At 35.8% G+C, this 20,617-nt stretch overlaps 1 protein-coding gene across 1 annotated transcript; it reads right to left on the reverse strand.

The window, feature by feature from the left end:
- Window positions 1-5,158: 5,158 nt before the first annotated feature.
- Window positions 5,159-13,848, reverse strand: si:ch211-153b23.7 (TNFAIP3-interacting protein 3). The gene is made up of 7 exons (XM_053505082.1): window positions 13,437-13,848; window positions 10,796-10,946; window positions 9,858-10,001; window positions 8,308-8,442; window positions 8,001-8,201; window positions 7,115-7,240; window positions 5,159-6,454 (listed from the first exon to the last, which is right to left on the reverse strand). The coding sequence occupies exons 1-7, from the start codon at window positions 13,532-13,534 to the stop codon at window positions 6,227-6,229; spliced, it is 1,083 nt and encodes a 360-aa protein (XP_053361057.1). The 5' UTR covers window positions 13,535-13,848; the 3' UTR covers window positions 5,159-6,226.
- Between the last annotated feature and the right edge of the window lie 6,769 nt (window positions 13,849-20,617).

Below are 20,617 nucleotides of genomic sequence, written 5' to 3' on the forward strand. Positions count from 1 at the left end.
AAAATGGGTGTTACTTTAATGTTGTGGTCATTACTTTAAAATTGAGACTGAACAATAAAGACATTGCTAAAGAAGTCAATTTGGGGACATTATGGCAACTAAATAAAACATGGAATATACATAATGTTTCAGTGGTTTTATAACATGCTTTTTATTAAAATATTAAATATGATGTTTTAACAGAATATGTGGAACAAAGATAATTATCAGAAATATCCATGGAATGTGCATTCCTGACAAACTGAACGAAAAAAAAAGCAGACTCACCATAGCTCATTAAGGAGAAAGAGCAATTACTGCATGTAATCTTCAGTGACCAGAATTACATATCTGTTTAATATAAATTCAGTGACCACTCCAGTACAAATAGAAATAGTTGATTATCAGTCATTTAAACCATAAAAGCCCTGGCTAATTTTTTCTTTGGGCGAAATTATGGGGATATAACACAGGCCAAATAGATGACATCTAGTATCTTTTGAAAACATCACATTGAATTTTTCCTGTCAATTGTAGTGTTAAAAGTCTCATGTGACATATGTCACAGTGATAACTTAATTTATCATTTTTTAAAGAAAAAAATCAGTCATCAGTAGTCAGGAACAGATTAAATATGAAATATAATATATCATTTTAAGCATTAAAAAAAATTGGTTCTATCACATATGCTATCCACACAAATCCATAGAATGTCACGTGACTGCACCAGGATCTTCATTAGATGTCACTTACAGTAGAGACTTTATGAGTTAAAGTCTAGGATAAAACTGAATAAGGAATTTTACTAAACATTTAAATGAGACCAGTATCGCTATGCTACATGAAACATAATCAACAATGGGGTAAAGAAGCAATGTTCCTATCCAACCCTTTAAGAGACTCAAAGAGAAGCACAGCACAAGCTCAGATCACAAAGAAAGGTAAAACCAATGGCAGAGATAAGTGTGTGTAAAAGTAAAAGAAACAACAGCAACAACAACAACAACAACAACAATAATAATAATAATAATAATAATAATAATAATAAGAGAAATAAGAATAAAAACTCATAATATTGTATGAACATATATTTTACATTAAAATCCAAATCAATTAAGGAAGCAAGTTTCAGCAATGACCTACCGCTTTTTCCCCTTTATGTAGCATATATTTTTTTCAGGTACCAGCAGAACCAGGGCTGGCACTGGACTCAGGATATATTAAAGTCCTTATCATTTACCTTTAAAAAATTTTATACAAACTTTTTTAATCTTTACTTAATCATAGAAACTTGTGCAGATTGCATATAAATCTTTCTTCCACAATAAATAGCATATTATGAAGGTGTATACACATGTTACAGAACCCCAGTGTACTTCAGTACTAAAACCTGTAGTATGTAATATATATTTTGTATTTGTATACAGGTGCCTTACCTTATGTACACTTGTCCTTAGCTGTCAGAGTAGCATAAAGTCAGAGTGTAACCCCATCTACTGTTTAATGGGAACCCCACCACATCTGTAGCATGGTACTACAGCATTGCAGATTTGGATGGTGGAATAACCTGCACTACCCTCTACTGTCAGAAACCTGAAACTACATATATACTGTATATATGTACCTCGTAAAGCAGCTTTTCATCTTAACTAAGTAGCCAACTGTGATCTCTGTGGATTTGTAACTTGCACATGAATAATTAGAGGACAGCAGTAGCATGCTAGTTAACTAACAAATTTTTATTAGTTTAAACTTAACTCGCCAAAAAAATTTGGACAGTGCAATGCTAATGCTTTGTGCCCAATTCCATTTTTTTAAACTATGGGGCTATGCAAAGGAGGAGGTGTACAAGACAAAGCCTTGCACACTGGTGAATGTTGAAGTACGGATTCAGGAGGTTCTCAGAACGAGGTATCCCAAACGACTTCCTTCAGAAAACTGTGCCTTTAATTCCCCACCATTTGAGGAAACTGGATGATAACAGCAGTGACAGACAGCAGACACGAATGTCACGTGATCACAACTGAGCCAATGATTCTTCTATTGCGCTTGGTGCGGAATTGTGGGTAATCATCTCTCCTGCTCTGTCTCAGTGCGCATCTCTCACTCGTATAGTCAACATCCGTGCGTGTGTGTACTGTTTACTATAACACTGTGACCATGTGTGTGCGCGTGAAGGATCTTTTATTTTGTGTTTGTATGTGTGTGTGAAATGCGTCCTTTCACGTGGGCATGTAGTGTTTATTACAACACACCTTTGTGCACTATAAGAAGATCAGAAACACCCTGAAACTGAGTTTCACTGCAGTGGCCAGAATCATACAGAGGTTTACCATGAACAGGCCTCAGAACACCCCTCGCAATTGTTGATTAAAAGGAGTTCGCGTACTGTCTGTCAGATGCGGAAGCTGGCTTAAAAAAAAAATGCATGCATGCTGCCAGCATTGCTTCAGAGGATACAGAACCCTTGCCCCTGAACAAGGACCTTAACCCCTAAATACTCAGATATATATAGATAAAAAATGTAAGTTGCTCTGGATAAGGGTATCTGCCAAATGCCATAAATGTAAAATTGTAAGTACATCAGGAGCAGAGCCATAAACATGGGACCTAGGCAAAAAGTACAGAACAGTACAAAACTCCATGGTGGACTGTGCCTTGTGAGAAGCCTAATAGATTTTTTTTTAATATTGCACAAATGGTTGGAGAAACACCGACTTCTTAAACATTGGAATAATCAATAGTACTGTTACTCAAGAGGGAAAAAAATCACTCTAAATACCACTATACCAGTTTTTAAGAATTTTTTTGAATAAGATCCAAATTACTAAACACAAACTTATTTCATAACTATTGTTAGGTATTTACTACCATCATACCTATACATAGCAATTTGCTGCCACTGCAGGAATCTTCCATCATATATACACTTTGATTAAGACTTTTTGGAACTCCCTGAATTGACACACCAGAGCTTTTTGGCAAAGAAATCTCTGGCTTGTTTTTAACTATGCTTGAAAAAAAGCAGTCCAAACCTGCAGTGTCCTATGTGAAAAAGTAATTGCCCCTAAACCTAATAACCAGTTGTACCAGTAATTGCCCCTAAACCTAATAACCAGTTGTACCAGTAATTTCCCCTAAACCTAATAACCAGTTGTACCACCACTTGTGGCAACAACAGCTATGAAGCGTTTCCCGAAAACTGACAATGAGTCTTTCACATCACTGAGTCACCAGACGTAACAGAATGCATACCCTCCAAAAAGTAAAATTTTTGTCTTATCAGCCAACAGAATATTTGCTCAAATATCTTGGGGATAATCAAGAAGTTCTTTAAAAAATGTGAGGTGAGCCTTTGTGTTCTTTTTGGCCAATTTCTTTCGTATTGTTGAACCATGAACACTGACCTTAACTTAGGATAAGTGAGGCCTGGGGGTCATTTTATGACTTCCTGGATGGGTTATCATTGTGCTCTTGAAGTAATTTTGGAAGGATGATCACTGGGAAGATTCACCACTGTTCCAAGTTTTCTTCATTTGTGGATTGTGGCTCTCACTGTGGTCTCCCCAAGCCTTAGAAATGGCTTTGTAACTCTTTCCAGACTGATATACATGTATGTCAATTACTTTGTTCCTTATCTGTTCTTGAGTTTCTTTAAACCACTGCATGATGTGTGATCTTTTAGCAAGCTTTACTTTGTCACACAGGTTCTAATTAAGTGATTTCTTGATTAAACAGGTTGTTATACCTTGGTTGTTTATCTGTTAATAAGGCCTGGGCGTGGCAAGTCAAATTTACCTCCAAAAAAGTGGGTAGTTAATCACAGTTTATTTAAGGTTTATGAAAGGGGACAATTACATTTTAAAAAGGGACAGGTAGGTTTGGACAGCTTTTTTCCCTTGAAATACTCATTTTTAAGCTGCATTGTGAAACTGCAAAAATGCTAATTGTATTGTGTAAATACATCTTTGTGTAATATAAAAAATAGTTTGATAATCTGAATCATTTAAGTGTGATAGATAGTAAAAAAAAATAATCAGGAAAGGGCCAAATACTTTTACATGAAACTGTACATGAACAATTTTTACAAAATATGTTTAAGTAGGCTCGGTGGTGTAGTGGTTAGGACTGTTGCCTTCGATTTCCGACTAGGTTCGATTCCTGTCTCTGCGTGCATGGAGTTTGCATGTTCTCCCTGTGCTTGGTGGGTATCCTCCCAAAGACTTGCAGATTAGGCTAAATGGCGTTCCCAAATTGCTTGTAGTGTGTGTGTTTAGGTTTCATGACTGGCAATTACAGTACAACGGACCTTCTCTTAGGAAAAAATTATTCATTTACATTGATACTGAGTTCTTTTTATAAAAAAATGCACAGTTTACTGATAATAATACTACTACTGCTACTACCAACAAAAAATGTAATTGTCGCCCTCCTGGCTGAGTGGTGGTAGTAGCCTTAATGTGGGAGCCCCCTAGTGACGGGGAGGAATTGGCCACGACTAAATTAGGGAAGAAAATTGAAAAAAAAAAAAAATATATATATATATATATATATATATATATATATATATATTTAAAAAAATTTTAATTGTGCAAGACAGAGTAGATAATCATCATCTTTTTTATTTATTTATTTATTTATTTATAAGCACTTAATTCCTTTAGGTTTGGTTTTTTAGTAAACCTACAGTATTAACATAATTCCTCTTTCTAGGTTTTGGAATTAGCTTTGGCTGTGGCTGTTGACCGTTTGGTTAACATATATTGGTGTTAGTTTAATCATATGGCAGATGTTGCTGTTCTTATAACACAAAACTTAACGTGCTTGTGAATCAAGATGAAATATTATTGATTTTTAAAAATAGGTTTATATGATTTTAGATGATTAAAGCGACAACACAGAACTGATAAATAATCTCATATTTGACATATAATTACAGCACATCAAGATCATTGGAGTCTCAGAATATACAATGACGCTTAAATATTATATTTGTAGATGGTTTAGTCATAACATAATTTACAATAAATCTTATAGAGTGTGCTTTTCTGTATACTGTATTACTAAGAGAAAATCGTATTAGATGTAATAATGTTGTAATGATGATTATATGGAAGGGTATCAATGTTTACCTTATAGATCAATTAAGGTATGTAATAAATAAACAAAACAGAATTCATTGTGTTGCAGAAAATGTATTGATGAATTAATTGTTCTTTGGTCAATATACATTTTACAGTATGCACTTATGCCCAGCCTAAAGTGTATACACAATATAAGTTTTATGTACCTGATACAGTATTTCAGCAGACTGTTTATTTAAGCATTCACAGATTATTTACAGGTCATCATAACATTGTTTCATGCAGTGCATGACCCCATGACAGGTGTTTGCCAAGTCATTGAAAGAATATGAAATGTGTTTGGCTTCTAAGATTATTAGCCTACAACATAAGAATTAATAATTGCTATTATTTCAGTGTGTAACTATATGCTTATGTATTTTCAACAAAACAACCATTACATTACAACAAAACAATAACAGCATGCTGTAATTCAGAGCCAAATGTACAGTATTATAAAGAGCCAAATGTACAGTTAAATAAATCTCAATCTTTTATTGTGGTATATTCACATTTTTTAAAATAAAACCAGTGGTATATGTATATATGTGTGTGTGTGTGTGTGTGTGTGTGTGTGTGTGTGTGTACTAAATAAGTATTTTTTAAGGTGCTAGACTATTTATAGACCTAAACATCTCTATAAATATGTAGAATGTAGAAAGTCTTGTTAAATTTAAACAGTGATAGCATATTTTAACACAAGGTGAACCAGTTAAAAAAATAGTTATATAAATAACATACTAGCTAGTTAAATAGCAATAGCATAAAATATGGTGTAATCATTTTCTGATGGTCTTTTTAAATTATTGGAACACCCCATTAGTATATTGTTATAAGCAGAATTGCACTATATGGCAAAGAAAATAATATATTTAACCTTTAAAATATTTTGTTACAAATTGGCATTAACATTGTCAGTAAGAAAGAAAATAAAAAATGTAAAATTTAAGCATCAAAACAGTCATACAAAACTAAATATAAAGCCTCAGATAAAGACATTTTAAAGTCTATATATTAATCCGTGTGTAAAGTGGCTGAAAAATTTGAATTACAATACTTTTTTTTTGATGTTTTACCAAGTAGCCTTAAATACAGTCACATTTATAACTAGACCTGTGTATATCTTAGGGATACTCTAGGTGTCCTCGGTTCTCACAGTGTTTTGGACACATGACAGCTGCCCTCTGTTCCTCTCTTATCCTTCTTCTCTCTCCTCTTGGCCGCTCCTGGTCATTATTACAGCGGTGGATTAGTGCTGGCTCCTGCCCCACTGGTGCTTTCTTCATCAGAAGCCGCTGAAGAAGCTGCTTATCTGAGCGCTCCTTATGAAAGTCATCCTCATATACCTTCAGCTGGATAAAAGCATTTTTTTTTTTCGTTTCACTCAAAAATATTAAAACATCAACTGATTTGTTTAAAAGGTGGAAAATGACAATGAGTTTTTCATATGTGTATGAAAATAGACATGCCTAACACTGTCTATTTGGGAACAAACTGTAAAGTTAATAAGGGCTAGAATATGCATAAGGTTTAAGTGACATTATAACATAGTTTCTATTAAAAGGTCAAATTTGATGTTTCTGAAGAAAATATCTAGAAAAATTCCTGACAAGAGTAAAGAAAAAAAAACGTTGATGCTCTATTGCTCATTAAGGTGCAGATAAAACAGCTGCATCTTATAATTCTTTTGACTGTGTAAAGCTGCTTTGCGGCAATGAAAATTGCTAAAAGCGCTATACAAATAAAATTGAATTGAATTGAATTAATGAGTGTGTGTTTTTTGTTTTGCTGAAGAGTTCCATTTTTTCTAATGTCGTATGTTTAGCCATTGCAAACTATAGACCACTGCTTAGGGTAATTTAACTACTGACTCATTTTTAAATAAAAGGTCATGCAAATAGCATTTTTTTAAATGCTTGACTAAAGCATTTGTTGACCTTGAGAAACCTCATTACAAGCCAAAACAATTTAAATTTTTTAAAAGACAATGAAGGAGCTGGGCCTCAAATCACCTGTTCTTGCAACAGCGCCATCTGCTGCCGCATCTCGCCCTCACGACGCCGGAGCCTCTTGTTCTCTTGGAGCATGCGTTCATGGTCCTTCTGCTCAATTTTATAGTCTGCTTCATAGATTTTAGTCTGGGAAAATAAAAACCACACACACACACACACACACACACACACATGAAATGCAAAGAGAGCTCACAGGATTGGACTTAAACAGCTGTGTGGGCATAAGTTATACCCTATTATAAAACAATAGGTGCTTCAGGGTAAGAAGGCAAGCACTTGAAATGATGCACCCATCATAGTACCCTCTGTACAAGCCTCTGGAAGCAGGCAACCTTTACTTGGAAGCACCAAGTGAAGGTTGCTTCACTTGGTTAGCGGCTGGAGAGCAGACTATATTTACTGAAATTATTATTGATGTAAATCCTACATGGGTGATGTTAATTATCAGCTTAAATCATTGTCTCTTTATTTCCACACGTGTAGTACTAAGCAGAGCAGTGATTTACAGTAAAGTGATGGTTTCATGTGGCTATGTAGATGAGAGTTGTGTAAATCTAATAGAGTTAATTGTTCTTACAGCTACATCAAAATACACCTGCAATGGGCACAGTTCTGATTTGATTTAAGTCTTACATCAGTAGAATTGCATAAGAGGAGGTGAAAAATCCTGTAAATTCTGTGAATACGGAACTTTATAACTAAATCCACTGGGTGGCGCTGTCTGTCCACTCAAAGTAGAGCTAAATATTGCAGGGTGGTTTGGAGTTTCATTTGGTAGCATATAAAAACTTCTATCTGACATTTTAGCCACTTATTCTTCACACAACCCCATCTGTCCACACAAAGGAATCTTTAAATGACAATCTGTTGAAAGATATTCGCTCACCTGGCACCTTAAGGCTTCCAGCTGCTCCTTAAGGTCCTGAACCTCCTTAATGGCATCATTCTGCTTCTCGCGGCTTTCAGGATGTGCACGGCTGGACCTAGTCCTGTGGTGGAGGTCCAGAGACAGAGCAGTGGAAGTTGAAGATTTTGAACTTAGCTCCAGGACATGAGCTTCTGGTGGGCTGATAACAGCTGACATATTCTAGAAAGAAAGAAAATAGAGAAAATGAAAATGATGAGTCATGCTATGTATTGCCAGAGCAAAGAAAAAAAATGTGTGATTATAAAACTCCTAAACAAGAGGTCACCTGAGTTCCTAAGCCCCAGTCTTTCAGGGTATCAGTGTGTTGAAGACGGTTCTCCAGGAGGCGGATGTATTCTTGAAGATGCTGATTTTTTTTTAGCTCTTGCATCAGCGTGTGTTCATAGTAGTCACTTTTATTCTGCACACAAATATAGATCTTAATCACAGTAAACACGTGCAACAGTAGATTGTCCTATAGTATTCATATTTATATTTGATGTTCATTTCTATATTTAGATTTTGCTAGAAGATATGGAATCTTATGATGTATAAAATCTCCGATTTATTATAGCATCAGAGTCAGACATCAGAAGCTGTGAAACCAACATCATATAATGTCTACAGGTGCACAATCTTGCAAACAATATACACAAGTATTTGTTTCAAACCCTTTATAGCACATTATTTCATAAATACCATCCATTTCCAGAATGCAAAGAGGAAACCTAATTAGTGACACCAATTGTTGTTGTGTCTGCCTGGAATGGAACCTATAAGCTGCAGTCACTGAAAGACTGAGTGCAATATCCCTGATCAACTGACTGCACTTCACAAGCCCTGACGTTCTGCGAAAACCCATAATACTTATATAATAAGCACATAATAGCACTTATATTTATAACAATTGACATAAGAATTCACATTCTGTTGCTCAAGGAAAATTTGGGATACTAGAATGGCAGTTCAACAATATTTGAAATATTTACAGTCACCCAATTCAGTTTTAAGGTTAAGCTTACAAACCCAGTTATTCATGTTGGAAGTGATGCATAGTGTATTTTACAGGGAGGAGTCACAGAGCGTACACAACAGTGACATGGTCTACTATGACCAGAGGCTCATTGAGCACAAGTGGTTCTTGAGCTATGAGCAAGCTGCTCAGACAGTTATCATAGTCTTATAATTTCATGTTTTACCTTTTTTACACTTGTGTAAATCATAACTTATACCATGAAAGTTATTATATTTATTATTGAGTTCTCACAGACATTTTTAACTGGTATTAAATCAGTTTAATTAAAAATGTGTTTACTCGAGAGCAAGATAACAAAATATCCTATGGCAACCTAATCTGCTCTGTGCATGGAAAATTCAGTAATAGAAAAACCCTCTATGGCTGCAACAAATACCCACAATATTGATGTATTCCATTAAAAATATCAAACCTAATGTTAAAGTAGTTTGATTAAGTAATGGCTGTAATATACATTATCTGACAGTTAAGTATAAAACTTATTTAAACGTACTATGATAATATAATTTTATTTAATTATGTTGCTTAAATCCTTAAATTGCAAGATGTAGGTGGCCATGCTGGGGATGCACTTACAGTACAGTATATAGTTTTTATGTGTTTAAAATAAATGTTTAAGTTTTAAGCCTAACATAAACACACGCATGTTAATGAAAATGTGTCTCTAAAGAGTTCTATTACTAAACTGTATTAATTTACTTTAAACCACATTATAGGTAATATAATATAATAGGTAATTATATCTTCTTATTGAACTTTTAATCAGTATACATTTGATCCTGGACACTGAGCGAGTGTACCTGTTCATGTTCCACTTTGATGAGGAGTCTGCTGTTGAGTTGCTTGAGGGCTAAACTTTCTTGTTCCAGATCTGCCACGCGCTGTTGCAGGCCTGTAGTTGTGCTACGGTAGATATGGTCCCAGTCCTCATTTAGCTTCATAAGCTGTGACATATACATACACAGATACAGAATATCATTGTAAACAGGAGGGTGTGCATCAAAATCTTATTCAGACCTTCTGCTAAACGGTTTCCTTATCTCAGTTTCTTTTAAAATGGAATAAGGTTTTCAGATAAACAACACAAAATCGGAGTGTGCATTTCTAATTGAAATGAAGAAAAGCTGACTTTTGTTCTACTCTCCTGTTTTCTGAAGCTTTCCTTCAGTTCTCTGTTTACTCTGAGTGCAGTCTCACTCAGCAGCCACTTTTGTGATGCATTATGAGAACTGCATAAATTAAGGCTTCTTAATAATAATAAAAAAAACAATAATAATAATCTCTCACTTATCTATACTGCTTTATCATGTATTCAGGGTCGCGGGGGACCTGGAGCCTATCCCAGAAGACTTAGGGCATAAGGCGGGGTACACCCTGGACAGGGTGTCAATTCATCACAGGGCACACTCACACATACACTTGTTTACACACTACGGACAACTTGGGAATGCCAATTAGCCTAATCTGCATGTCTGTGGACTGTGGAAGGAAAATCACCAAGCACGAAAAGAACATGCAAATTCTATGCACACAGAGACAGAAATCGAACCTGCCCGGGAATCAAACCTGGACTCTGGAGGTGCAAGGCAACAGTGCTAGCTACTACACCACCGTGCCACCAATAATTATAATTATTATTTGAATCTTGAATAGTAATAAAAGTGATAATAATAATAATAATAATAATAATAATAATAATACAGTATATTGTTTTTGTTATGATGTGAGTTTGGTCTACCTCTTTGTTGAGTCTGCGAAGCTCTGTGTTTTTGTTAAGAAGTTGAAGTTTCTCCTGGTCTGCAGATGTAATTGACATGCTTTCTGTGATTAATGTTAAGTGTTCCTCTCCAGAGATTAGTCTCTCTGTTTGGGCCAAATCCTCCACTTGTCTACAAAAAGGGATATCAGCATCATCAATACGTATACCACAGCAATGTTGAATTCTTGATTCCAGATAGTAATATGATCATATTGGGTCTCAGTATTAGGAAAACATAACCTCGGACAAATAACAACATAACTTTTTTCACCATTCCAAAAACAAAACTAAGTCCCCCTTACTGCTTCCACAGGTTTTAAGTGGGTAAGTGACAGCACAATGACAAGGGAAAGACATAAGCAATGGTATTAGATGCAATTGTTGATTACATTAGTCCGGAAAGGGTTATAAAACTATTTCTAAACAATTTGGAGTTCAACATTCTAAATGAGAAAGGTTATTTAAAAGTGAAAAGCATCAAAGACAGTTGCCAAGTTTATAAGTTACTACTGTGGGTTGTCTGTCTAAAAAGAACATGTTGTTCACAAAAATGTTTACAAAAATGCATTTGAGCAAATCACAAGTATAATCAGAAGCTTCTGGAACAATGTCCTAGGGACAGATGAGAGCGCTGTTGTTTGGGTTTAATGCCCAATGCAACATTTGGTGAAAAACTAAAAGCATTTTAGAAGAAACATCTCATACTGCGGCTTGCTCACCAAGGATGATCTGCTCATCTTGATTCATGCACACTTACATTCCATAAAGACATAAATATTTTTTTTGATTGTGTAAAGCTGCTTTGCGACAATGACAATTGTTAAAAGCGGTATACAAATAAAATTGAATTGAATTGAATTGAAATACTCACTGACAAACAAGGCAGTGGAAAGGTGATGGTTTGGATTTTTTATTTAATTTTTGCAGCCACAGGACATGAGCCTATAGAGCATATACAGAGGAGTTCATTGAACTGACCATAAACTCCTCTGTATACCAAAGTATTCTTAAGGCAAACATGAGGCCATCTGTCCGACTGCTAAAGCATTGTCAAAGTTGGGTCATGCAATGATCCGAGCACACTAAATCTACATCAGAATGGCTCAAAAAATAAATTAAGGTTTATGATTGGTTTAGTCAAAGTACACACCTCAACCCAAATTAAATGCTTCTGGTAGGGCTTTAACAGAGTTGTGCAAATGTGAATGACCAGAAACTTTAATGAACTAAAGCAATGTTGAAAAGACAAATAAACCAAAATTATGTCAGAGCCTAATAAAGTCATACAGGACAAGATTACTTTAAGGTATTGCCTGCTAAAGGTGGATCTACAAGCTATTGAAGCGGTGGTCTACTTAGTAGATAAGTAAATAATTGCACAGTGAAAAGATTTATGTTATTGTTGATCTGAGGTTGTATTTGTATAATAATAAGATCTCATGTGATTAGATGAAGTTTTTACACACAAAAAATATAAATTAAATAGAAGATGGCAAAAAAAAAAAAAATTTAAGAGGGGGCACTGACTTTTACACATAGCTGTACATATATGTACCATATATATGTACCATATATGGCCACATATGTGTCCATCATATTTAAGTGACCGTTAAGATAAATCCATATGTTATGCTTACAAATATGATTATTAATATGATGTTGATTCACTGTATGTAATTGCATGTACGTAAAAGCAGTATATCAAATTTGTGTCCTCTGAGGTAACATTACAAATTGTCATACCAGGCAAAAATAATAATTGTTCAAACGCACTGAACATAAATATTTGCTTTGTCCAGTGTTATGGTCACCAGGGAAAGTCAACAAAAAGAAAACCTATCCTTCACTGAGTACTTCAGCCTGAGCACTGCACATATCACATATCAAACTTTGCTTCTCTATGAAAACTTTAGCAAATTGAGCAGTACCAAAACAAAACACATGTATGTGCCATACATTCTAGCTTATACATTTTTTAAATGCAGCAACTTTCTAAATGTCTGACATTCCGGCTAGTACTAGTAATAATGTCAAGATGATGTGTACTTCAGCAAAATCCCATTCATTACATAATAGTATAGTCATAGCAAGCAATGTGAGTTAAAGTTCATAATCAATGATTTCATTTCTCTACTGTAATGTGTAGGCATGCAAGTTACAGGAATGCATTTTTGGTCTTTTCAAAGACACCTAACTCCCACAGCACACTTTAAAACACACTTTAACAGTTACCAGTAGAGGGGATTTCAGATTTAGGTGGGTCCTGGGAACAACAGTTCTCTGTTGGGGACTAAAGCTCACTGGGGACTAAAGCTCATTTCACTTCTTCTATTCTGAAGATATAGCATAAATATAGTCCAATCATTTAAAACATGTTTGGGTGGGAGATGGTATAATAGACATTGGGGTAAAAACAGCATGTCTAATTTTCATACATGCAAATTAAACTTGATGTATCATAAGTTTAATAGTCCAAACCTCTTTTGTTAAAAAAGAAAAAAAAAGATTGTGTACATAATTCACTCTAGTTCAAACGATCCTAATAATCATTTACAGGCTGTGATTTTTTTTTTATTTAAATATAAAATATGATTGTGGTTTAAAATAAATCTTAACTTACCGTGACTGGAGTGATGTTTGTTCATTGATTTCTTTGGAAACAGACAGCTGTTTTGAAGATTCCTCCTCTGACTGTGATGATAATGAGCTTCCATCCATTATAGCTAAATGTCTTATTCTGATTTTTTCCTCTGGTGATTTAAACTTATATCAACACAAAAACAGCCGAGAGTCATAAACAAGAGTCAAAGTGCCACTCAGCACTTAAACAGGAAGCCTGAATATTAAACCGCTACACTTGAATGCAAAGCATTAAAAAAGGAAGTACAACTGTTAATGTGTTAGCGTTGTTAAAGAAAACAAAGTTTGACGGAAAAAAAAATCCCAACTATGATTTTTTCTATAGATCTATTACAGCAATTGGTTTAAACTCTGAAATGAGATGACAAGTTCTGTTGATTATGGTTATTAAAGTGAGACGAGAATAAGGAAGTGTGACGCCATACACCAGGGGAATTTCCTCACTAGCATGTGCTATCAGAGGACTTTTTTTCTGCAAACCATAAGCCTAATAAAACCACATAATTCTCACTCTTACTGCAGTACTTGGAATGTGTTGATATTTAACCATGAAATACATAAAGATGTCATAATGGAAAATTTAAAGACATAATTGTTGATCCATACAGGACATCAGTAGAATCAAATAGAGTAAATACTGTAAATCACAGGTTAGAGGGTAATCTTTTTGTGCCTTGTTGTTTGGATTTTTGTCACAATTTTTGTACTTTTTGTACTTTTATTTTTTTTTACTTTAAGACAAGTAAGATATAGCTGTAAAGCAGCATGTAACTTAAACTAGACAGATGCTCAGATACAAGATTCATTAACACCTATGATATCAATATTGTTTAATTCAATTCAATTTTATTTGTATAGCGCTTTTAACAATTGGCATTGTCACTAAGCAGCTTTACACAATCAAAAATATTATTTAAGTTTGTATGGAATTTGAATGTGTATGAATCCAAATGGTCAGATAGTCCCTGGTGAGCAAGCCGAGGGCGACAGTGGCAAGGAAAAATTCCCTGAGATAGTAGTAGGAAGAAACCTTGAGAGGAACCAGACTCAACAGGGAACCCATCCTCATCTGGGTGAAACAAAGAGCAGATATTGATATACTGTGTGTTAGGTGGCAGGCAGTTCAGCATAACAGTTGATGTTAATTGATGTTAATATGGAGTCCAGTTAGTTATTGAAAACTCAGGTAGACTTGTATGAAGTTCCAGTCCTAAACTATTGAACGGCCAAGTCCTAAGAGAAACTGCTGCCGTCTTCTAGGTAGAGAAAACCATCCCCAGACACGAGATGCATTCCAAAAAGACACACGGGGAATCCATGTGACGAGATCTCCAACCAGAAGCGGGACACCAGGCTGGGTCAGACAGGTCCGGAGGGCAGAGGGAGTCTGGATCACTGGCAGCTCAGGAATGACATGTGTAGCTCGACAGAGAGAAAAAGAGTGAAAGGGGGAGACAGGGGGAGAGAGGAAAGAGAAAGAGGGGGGGAAAGAGAAGAAGAGGAGAGATGGCAGTTAGGTCTGGTCACAGTCACACATTGTATAATGTGAATGTATATTAACTGTAGAGTGCAAGCAGAGACTCCGGCAGGACTAACTATGACAGCATAACTAAAAGGAAGAGCCAGAAGGAAACACAGACATGAGGGCTCCCTGAGATGTAAAGCAACCAATCACCTCACCGTCAGCAAACCTGAGTGATTAATGAGAGTGAGGAAGACAGCATCTAAACATACCAGTTCACCATAATACTCTACGTCCATGAGTCCCCCAGATCTGCTCCTTTACCTAAGGCAAATCTATTTATAAAAATGCTTGATTAAATAAATAGATTTTTAGCCTGGACTTAAACACTGAACACTAGTCCCGAACACTATTTGGAAGACTATTTCATAATTTTGGGGCTTTGTAAGAAAAAGCTCTGCCCCCAGCTGTAGTTTGCGTAATACGCGGTACTGATAACCAACCTGAAACCTTTGATCAAAGTAGGCATGGCGGATGGTAAGACACTAGCAGTTCACTCAGATACTGCGGCGCGAGACCATTTAATGCTTTATACTGTATGTCAAAAGTAGTATTTTAAAATCAATGCGAAATTTCACAGGGAGTCAATGAAGTGAAGATAAGATAGGTGGGTGTGATGTCAGGCTTAAAAATAATTGATTAAAAAGAATCCCAGATTGCACAAGTTACATGCCATCTATAACTAGTTTTAAATTTAGAACTAAATCTAAAATATTTTTCTAAATTAAAATAAATTGTTTTAAATAAATGGCTGATGAACTCCAGAGTGGATTATTTAAATAATAGCATATTTTTAAGGGTTTTATTTCTATTATAAAAAAAGCTAATTTTCAAATCATAATGATTTTTTTTATTAAATAATTTTTTATGATGTCAAACATACACTAAATGGCCATAACATTATAAATTAAGGGAATACAGAACATTATTGTGTAGGTTTGCCTTGTGTTGCCTGGGCAAGTTAGATCATGGGGCATATCTCCAAAAAACTCTAGAGGGAGTGCTGTGGTGTCTATACTGGAACTTTAGCAGGCATTATTTGGGGGCTCTGGGTTGCGGGGTGGGGCCACAGTGGATTTGTTTGTCCAGTCCTCGATTGGATTGGGATCTGGTTGGCAGCCTTGAGCTCTTTGGCCATTGCATTAACATTCAAATGTACAGTACTGAGAGTGCTACATCCGCTTTTCTTTGGTATAGGACCAGACTTTTGTTTCCCACAGGCATAAATGAGCTTTGGGTGACCATGATACTGTTTAATTGTTATAAAATTATAAAATTGCTAAACAATGTTAATGTAATAATGTTAGGTGGCATTAATGTTATGACTGATTGGCATTTCTGTTTATGTATTTTTTTTTACCAATACTGTATATAACATGCAAAATTATAATCATTTTACTAAAATAAAGTTTATTTTATCACTTATAACAACAGCCATTCGCTCACTAACATCTATTTTTCTCTTTTTTTAATGTTAATACTACAAAAAGTAGCTTGTCATGTTAAGGAGACTCCTTCTAGCCCTCTGTACTGAATTCACTGGACCATGAGCTTTCACACAAATGCCTATGTAAGTTACTACAGAAACAGTAAAATATCAAAATAATCCACCCATCTTCAGTCAAATTAGAGACCATGGAGGCCAATGGTGACCATTGTATTTATTTATATTTTACAACAACATTTACAAGTGCATTCGCAAACTATTGGCAATTGGGTAACGCCAGTTAGCCTAATCTGCATGTCTTTAGACTGTGAAAGGGCACAAGAGTACCCAGAAGAAACCCATCAAGCACAGGGAGAACAAGCAAATTCCATGCACACAGACCTCAAGGCAGGAATCGAACCCAGTCCCTGGTGGTGCAAGTTCACAGTGTTAACCACAGAGCCACCATGCTGCCATTAAAATAATGCCATTAATATAAACCTGTAATGTGCTCTGCAGTCAGACCTGTTGTTATATAAAGTTAATTAGCACCTAGCATGATCCTAGGTAAGGCTTGGCAAAAACATTGTACTCTACTTGTTCTCTGAGCTAAGGTTAATAGAAGCAGGAGATCAGGCTCTTCTTGAAATTGTTTAAAGTATTTACAGTGGGGCAAAAAAGTATTTAGTCAGCCACCAATTGTGCAAGTTCTCCCAAAAAGATAAGAGAGGCCTGTAATTTTCGTTATAGGTATACCTTAACTATAAGAGACAAAATAATTTTAAAAAATCCAGAAAATCACATTGTAGGATTTTTAAAGAATTTATTTGTAAATTATGGTGGAAAATCAGTATTTGGTCAATTACAAAATTTCATCTCAATACTTTGTTATATACCCTTTGTTGGCAATGACAGAGGTCAAACATTTTCTGTAAGTCTTCACAAGGTTTTCACACACTGTTGCTGGTATTTTGGTCATTCCTCCATGCAGATCTCCTTTAGAGCAGTGATGTTTTTAATGTATGTCAAAGTATGATCTTTCCACCCCCATGCTTCACAGTAGGTATGGTGTTCTTTGAATGCAACTCAGCATTCTTTCTCCTCCAAAGTTGAGTTTTTACCAAAAATTTATATTTTGGTTTTATCAGACCATATGACATTCTCCCAATCCTCATCCGGATCATTCAAATGCTCTCTAGCAAACGTCAGATGGGCCTGGACATGTACTGGCTTAAGCAGGGGAACTTATCAGGGACTGGAGGATTTGAGTCCCTGGTGGCGCAGTGTGTTACTGATGGTAGCCTTTGTTACTTTGGTCCCAGCTCTTTGCTGGTCATTTACTAGATCCCCACGTGTGGTTCTGGGATTTTTGCTCACACTCATTGTGATCATTTTGACCCCCCAGGGTGAGATCCTTCCGGAGCCCCAGATCAAGGGAGATTATCAGTGGTCTTGTATGTCTTCCATTTTCTTATAATTGCTCCCACAGTTGATTTCTTCACACCAAGCTGCTTAGCTGTTGCAGGTTTAGTCTTCCCAGCCTGGTGCAGGTCTACAATTTTGTTTCTGGTGTCCTACAGCTCTTTGGTCTTAGCCATAGTGGGGTTTGTAGAGTGATTGTTTGAGGTTGTGGACAGTTTTTTTTTTATACTGATAACAAGTTCAAGTAGATGCCATTGATATGAAGTTAAAGAAGTTGTTACAGGTCTGTGAGAGCCAGAAATCTTGCTTGTTTGTACAGTAGGTGACCAAATACTTATTTTACAGAGGAATTTACCAATTAAATTATAAAAAATCCTACAATGTGATTTTCATTTTTTTTTTGTCTCTCATAGTTGAGGTATGCCCATGATGAAAATTACAGGCCCCTCTCATCTTTTAAGTGGGAGAACTTGCACAATTGGTGGCTGACTAAATACTTTTTTGCCCCACTGAGCTACATTATACAATATGGTACCAAAATAAAAAATATTTATTGCTTAATAACTGTTATTAGGTAAATATGTAGCTATATACTTAATTTAATTCACTGGCATCAAATCAAATTCTAGCCAATTGTAAATTTTGGTTATTTATATTTTATTTTTGATTAATTTATTAGCAAAACTACATTGTGCTTGTCATGTACCTAACCAATAATTCTACCAATGCAGTAATGTGTTTTTGGGGAAGCCTGCAAAGCTGCTATAAAATGAAAAATATATTTTAACAGTTTTAGTATAAAATTTATTTTTCACAGTCATGCATTCATCTTGATCAGGGTCACAGTGGATTCAGAGGCACTGGGCTGGAGAACCAGAGGACACGTACACAATCACAAGAAGAACATTTTAACCTCCACATAAACAGTAACTGCACTTTTTATAGTAAGTGACACAAGGAGGAACTCACATTAAAATAATTTAGTCATAGTGCTAGATGAACACTGTCCTGCCTCATTTTGGGTCAGTAGCCATGATTCTGGCAACTATTATGCCAGATCACCACTCGGCATTTTGCTGTGTCTAGCCTTAACCAACTATGGCTGAAAGAGGCGTTGATGTGCAATGACTTTATTGATCCAGGCCTGTCAAAGCCAGGGACAAATTACACACCATTACTCTGTGGATTGATTTCTCTCTGCCCCAAACTACAAGTAGCCTGAGTGAGAAAAGTCTACTGTACATTGATAAAAAGGAAGTGACGATTACTGGTAAGTTACGGTTGAGTACTTGCTGTCTCTTAACTTACTACCTAAATCAACAATATGGGATACAGACAGATATACACAGCCTGGTTAAAAAAAAAAAAAAAAAAACGTATTTAGCTTTGATTATGATGCACAATGTGTGTTAGGTTTTAAAATGATGAAGTGTGTCCGAGCTAAGTTTTAAGCTAAGAGAAGAGGAGTTATTTCTTGTTGTGTCTGCTGCACCTTGATACACTTACCGGTCCGGGCCCGATCGACCGGGAGAGACAAACACACACACACACAGGCATGATGTCTGAAGATCTCTGTTTATTCTCAGCAAAGAGAGCACATTTAAACGGTGCTATGTCCCAAACATCAAAAAAACAGTCATTAACATGTCAGTCATAGAGAGGGACCCGGAGACAGACAGGTGAGAGGAGATGCATTTGCATTCTCCTGATTAAACAAAAGGGTTCTAACAAGAGCCATTTGGATGTATCCTCGTCTGGATACAGGATATAGAAGGTGTTACCACAGAAGGCATAAGGAAGCACAGTGAGGGGTCTGTTCTCAAGGGACAGGAATTTTCTCATTAGATTACATTGTCTTACAATATTATAAAACCTTACAATGTGGTAGCCTATTCAATTCAGTTTTATTTAGATAGTTCTTTTAACAATGATCATTGTTGCAAAGCTTTACGGAATCAAATAAATAGACCAGACAGGAAGAATCCCGCCTTTGTAACTGTCATTAAAAGCAAATGTATTCTTGACAGTACTGATAGTCCTGACTGAATATGACAGATGTCTTAGCAGTCTACCAAAAGCCATCTGTGAGTTTAATTTTGTATCAGTTCACAAATAGATTTTTGCAGGTAATACCTATTGGCTTGCTGTTTAGAACTAGACAATGCTATGGCTAAGTCTGATGATTAAATCAGGGGTCAGGGGTTAGCTCAGTGGTTAAGGCATTGGACTACAGTTCGGAAGATCCCAGGTTCAAACCCCACAACCACCAAGTTGCCACTGTTGGGCCCTTGAGCGCGGCCCTTAACCCTCAACTGCTCAGATGTGTAATAAGATAAAAATGTAAGTCGCTCTGGATAAGAGCGTCTGCCAAATGCCTAAATGTAAATCACTATTCTGTTAATGGTAGTAAACAGGAGTATACCCAATTCTATTTGTCTTTGCAGTCTCAGCCTACGCTTAGTGAATCATATGGACTACAGTGCTCACAAAGACATTAGCATGTTTGTCTGTGCTCCCAGTCTTCTTCAAATGTGCCCTTTCTTCCCACACAGATTTATACCAGTCCAATTTTTCTCTGTTGTCTGTTTCGACATTACACAACAATAGACTGAACGGAGGTTCAGTTAATGTTTGAGCTAGGCAGATGTATGGTCACTATTAAATTCACTATATTTAGCAAGCACACTCTATCTTTATAATCCAAACAAATAGTAAAACATTTCATATTTGCATTTGGTAAACCTAGAGACAACATGTGTATCCAGTTTTACCAAGTACATTTAAGTAGAGC

This window comes from Clarias gariepinus, chromosome 10, assembly GCF_024256425.1.
Source record: "Clarias gariepinus isolate MV-2021 ecotype Netherlands chromosome 10, CGAR_prim_01v2, whole genome shotgun sequence".
NCBI classification, from domain to species: domain Eukaryota; kingdom Metazoa; phylum Chordata; class Actinopteri; order Siluriformes; family Clariidae; genus Clarias; species Clarias gariepinus.

Excerpts from the sequence above, each read along its gene's own strand:
- si:ch211-153b23.7 (XM_053505082.1), bottom strand. The coding sequence starts at position 13,534 with ATGGATGGAAGCTCATTATCATCACAGTCAGAGGAGGAATCTTCAAAA. Across the intron at positions 7,241-8,000 it reads TGGAAGCCTTAAGGTGCCAG|ACTAAAATCTATGAAGCAGA; the intron begins GTGAGCGAATAT and ends TTATTTTCCCAG. Across the intron at positions 6,455-7,114 it reads TGGCGCTGTTGCAAGAACAG|CTGAAGGTATATGAGGATGA; the intron begins GTGATTTGAGGC and ends GCTTTTATCCAG.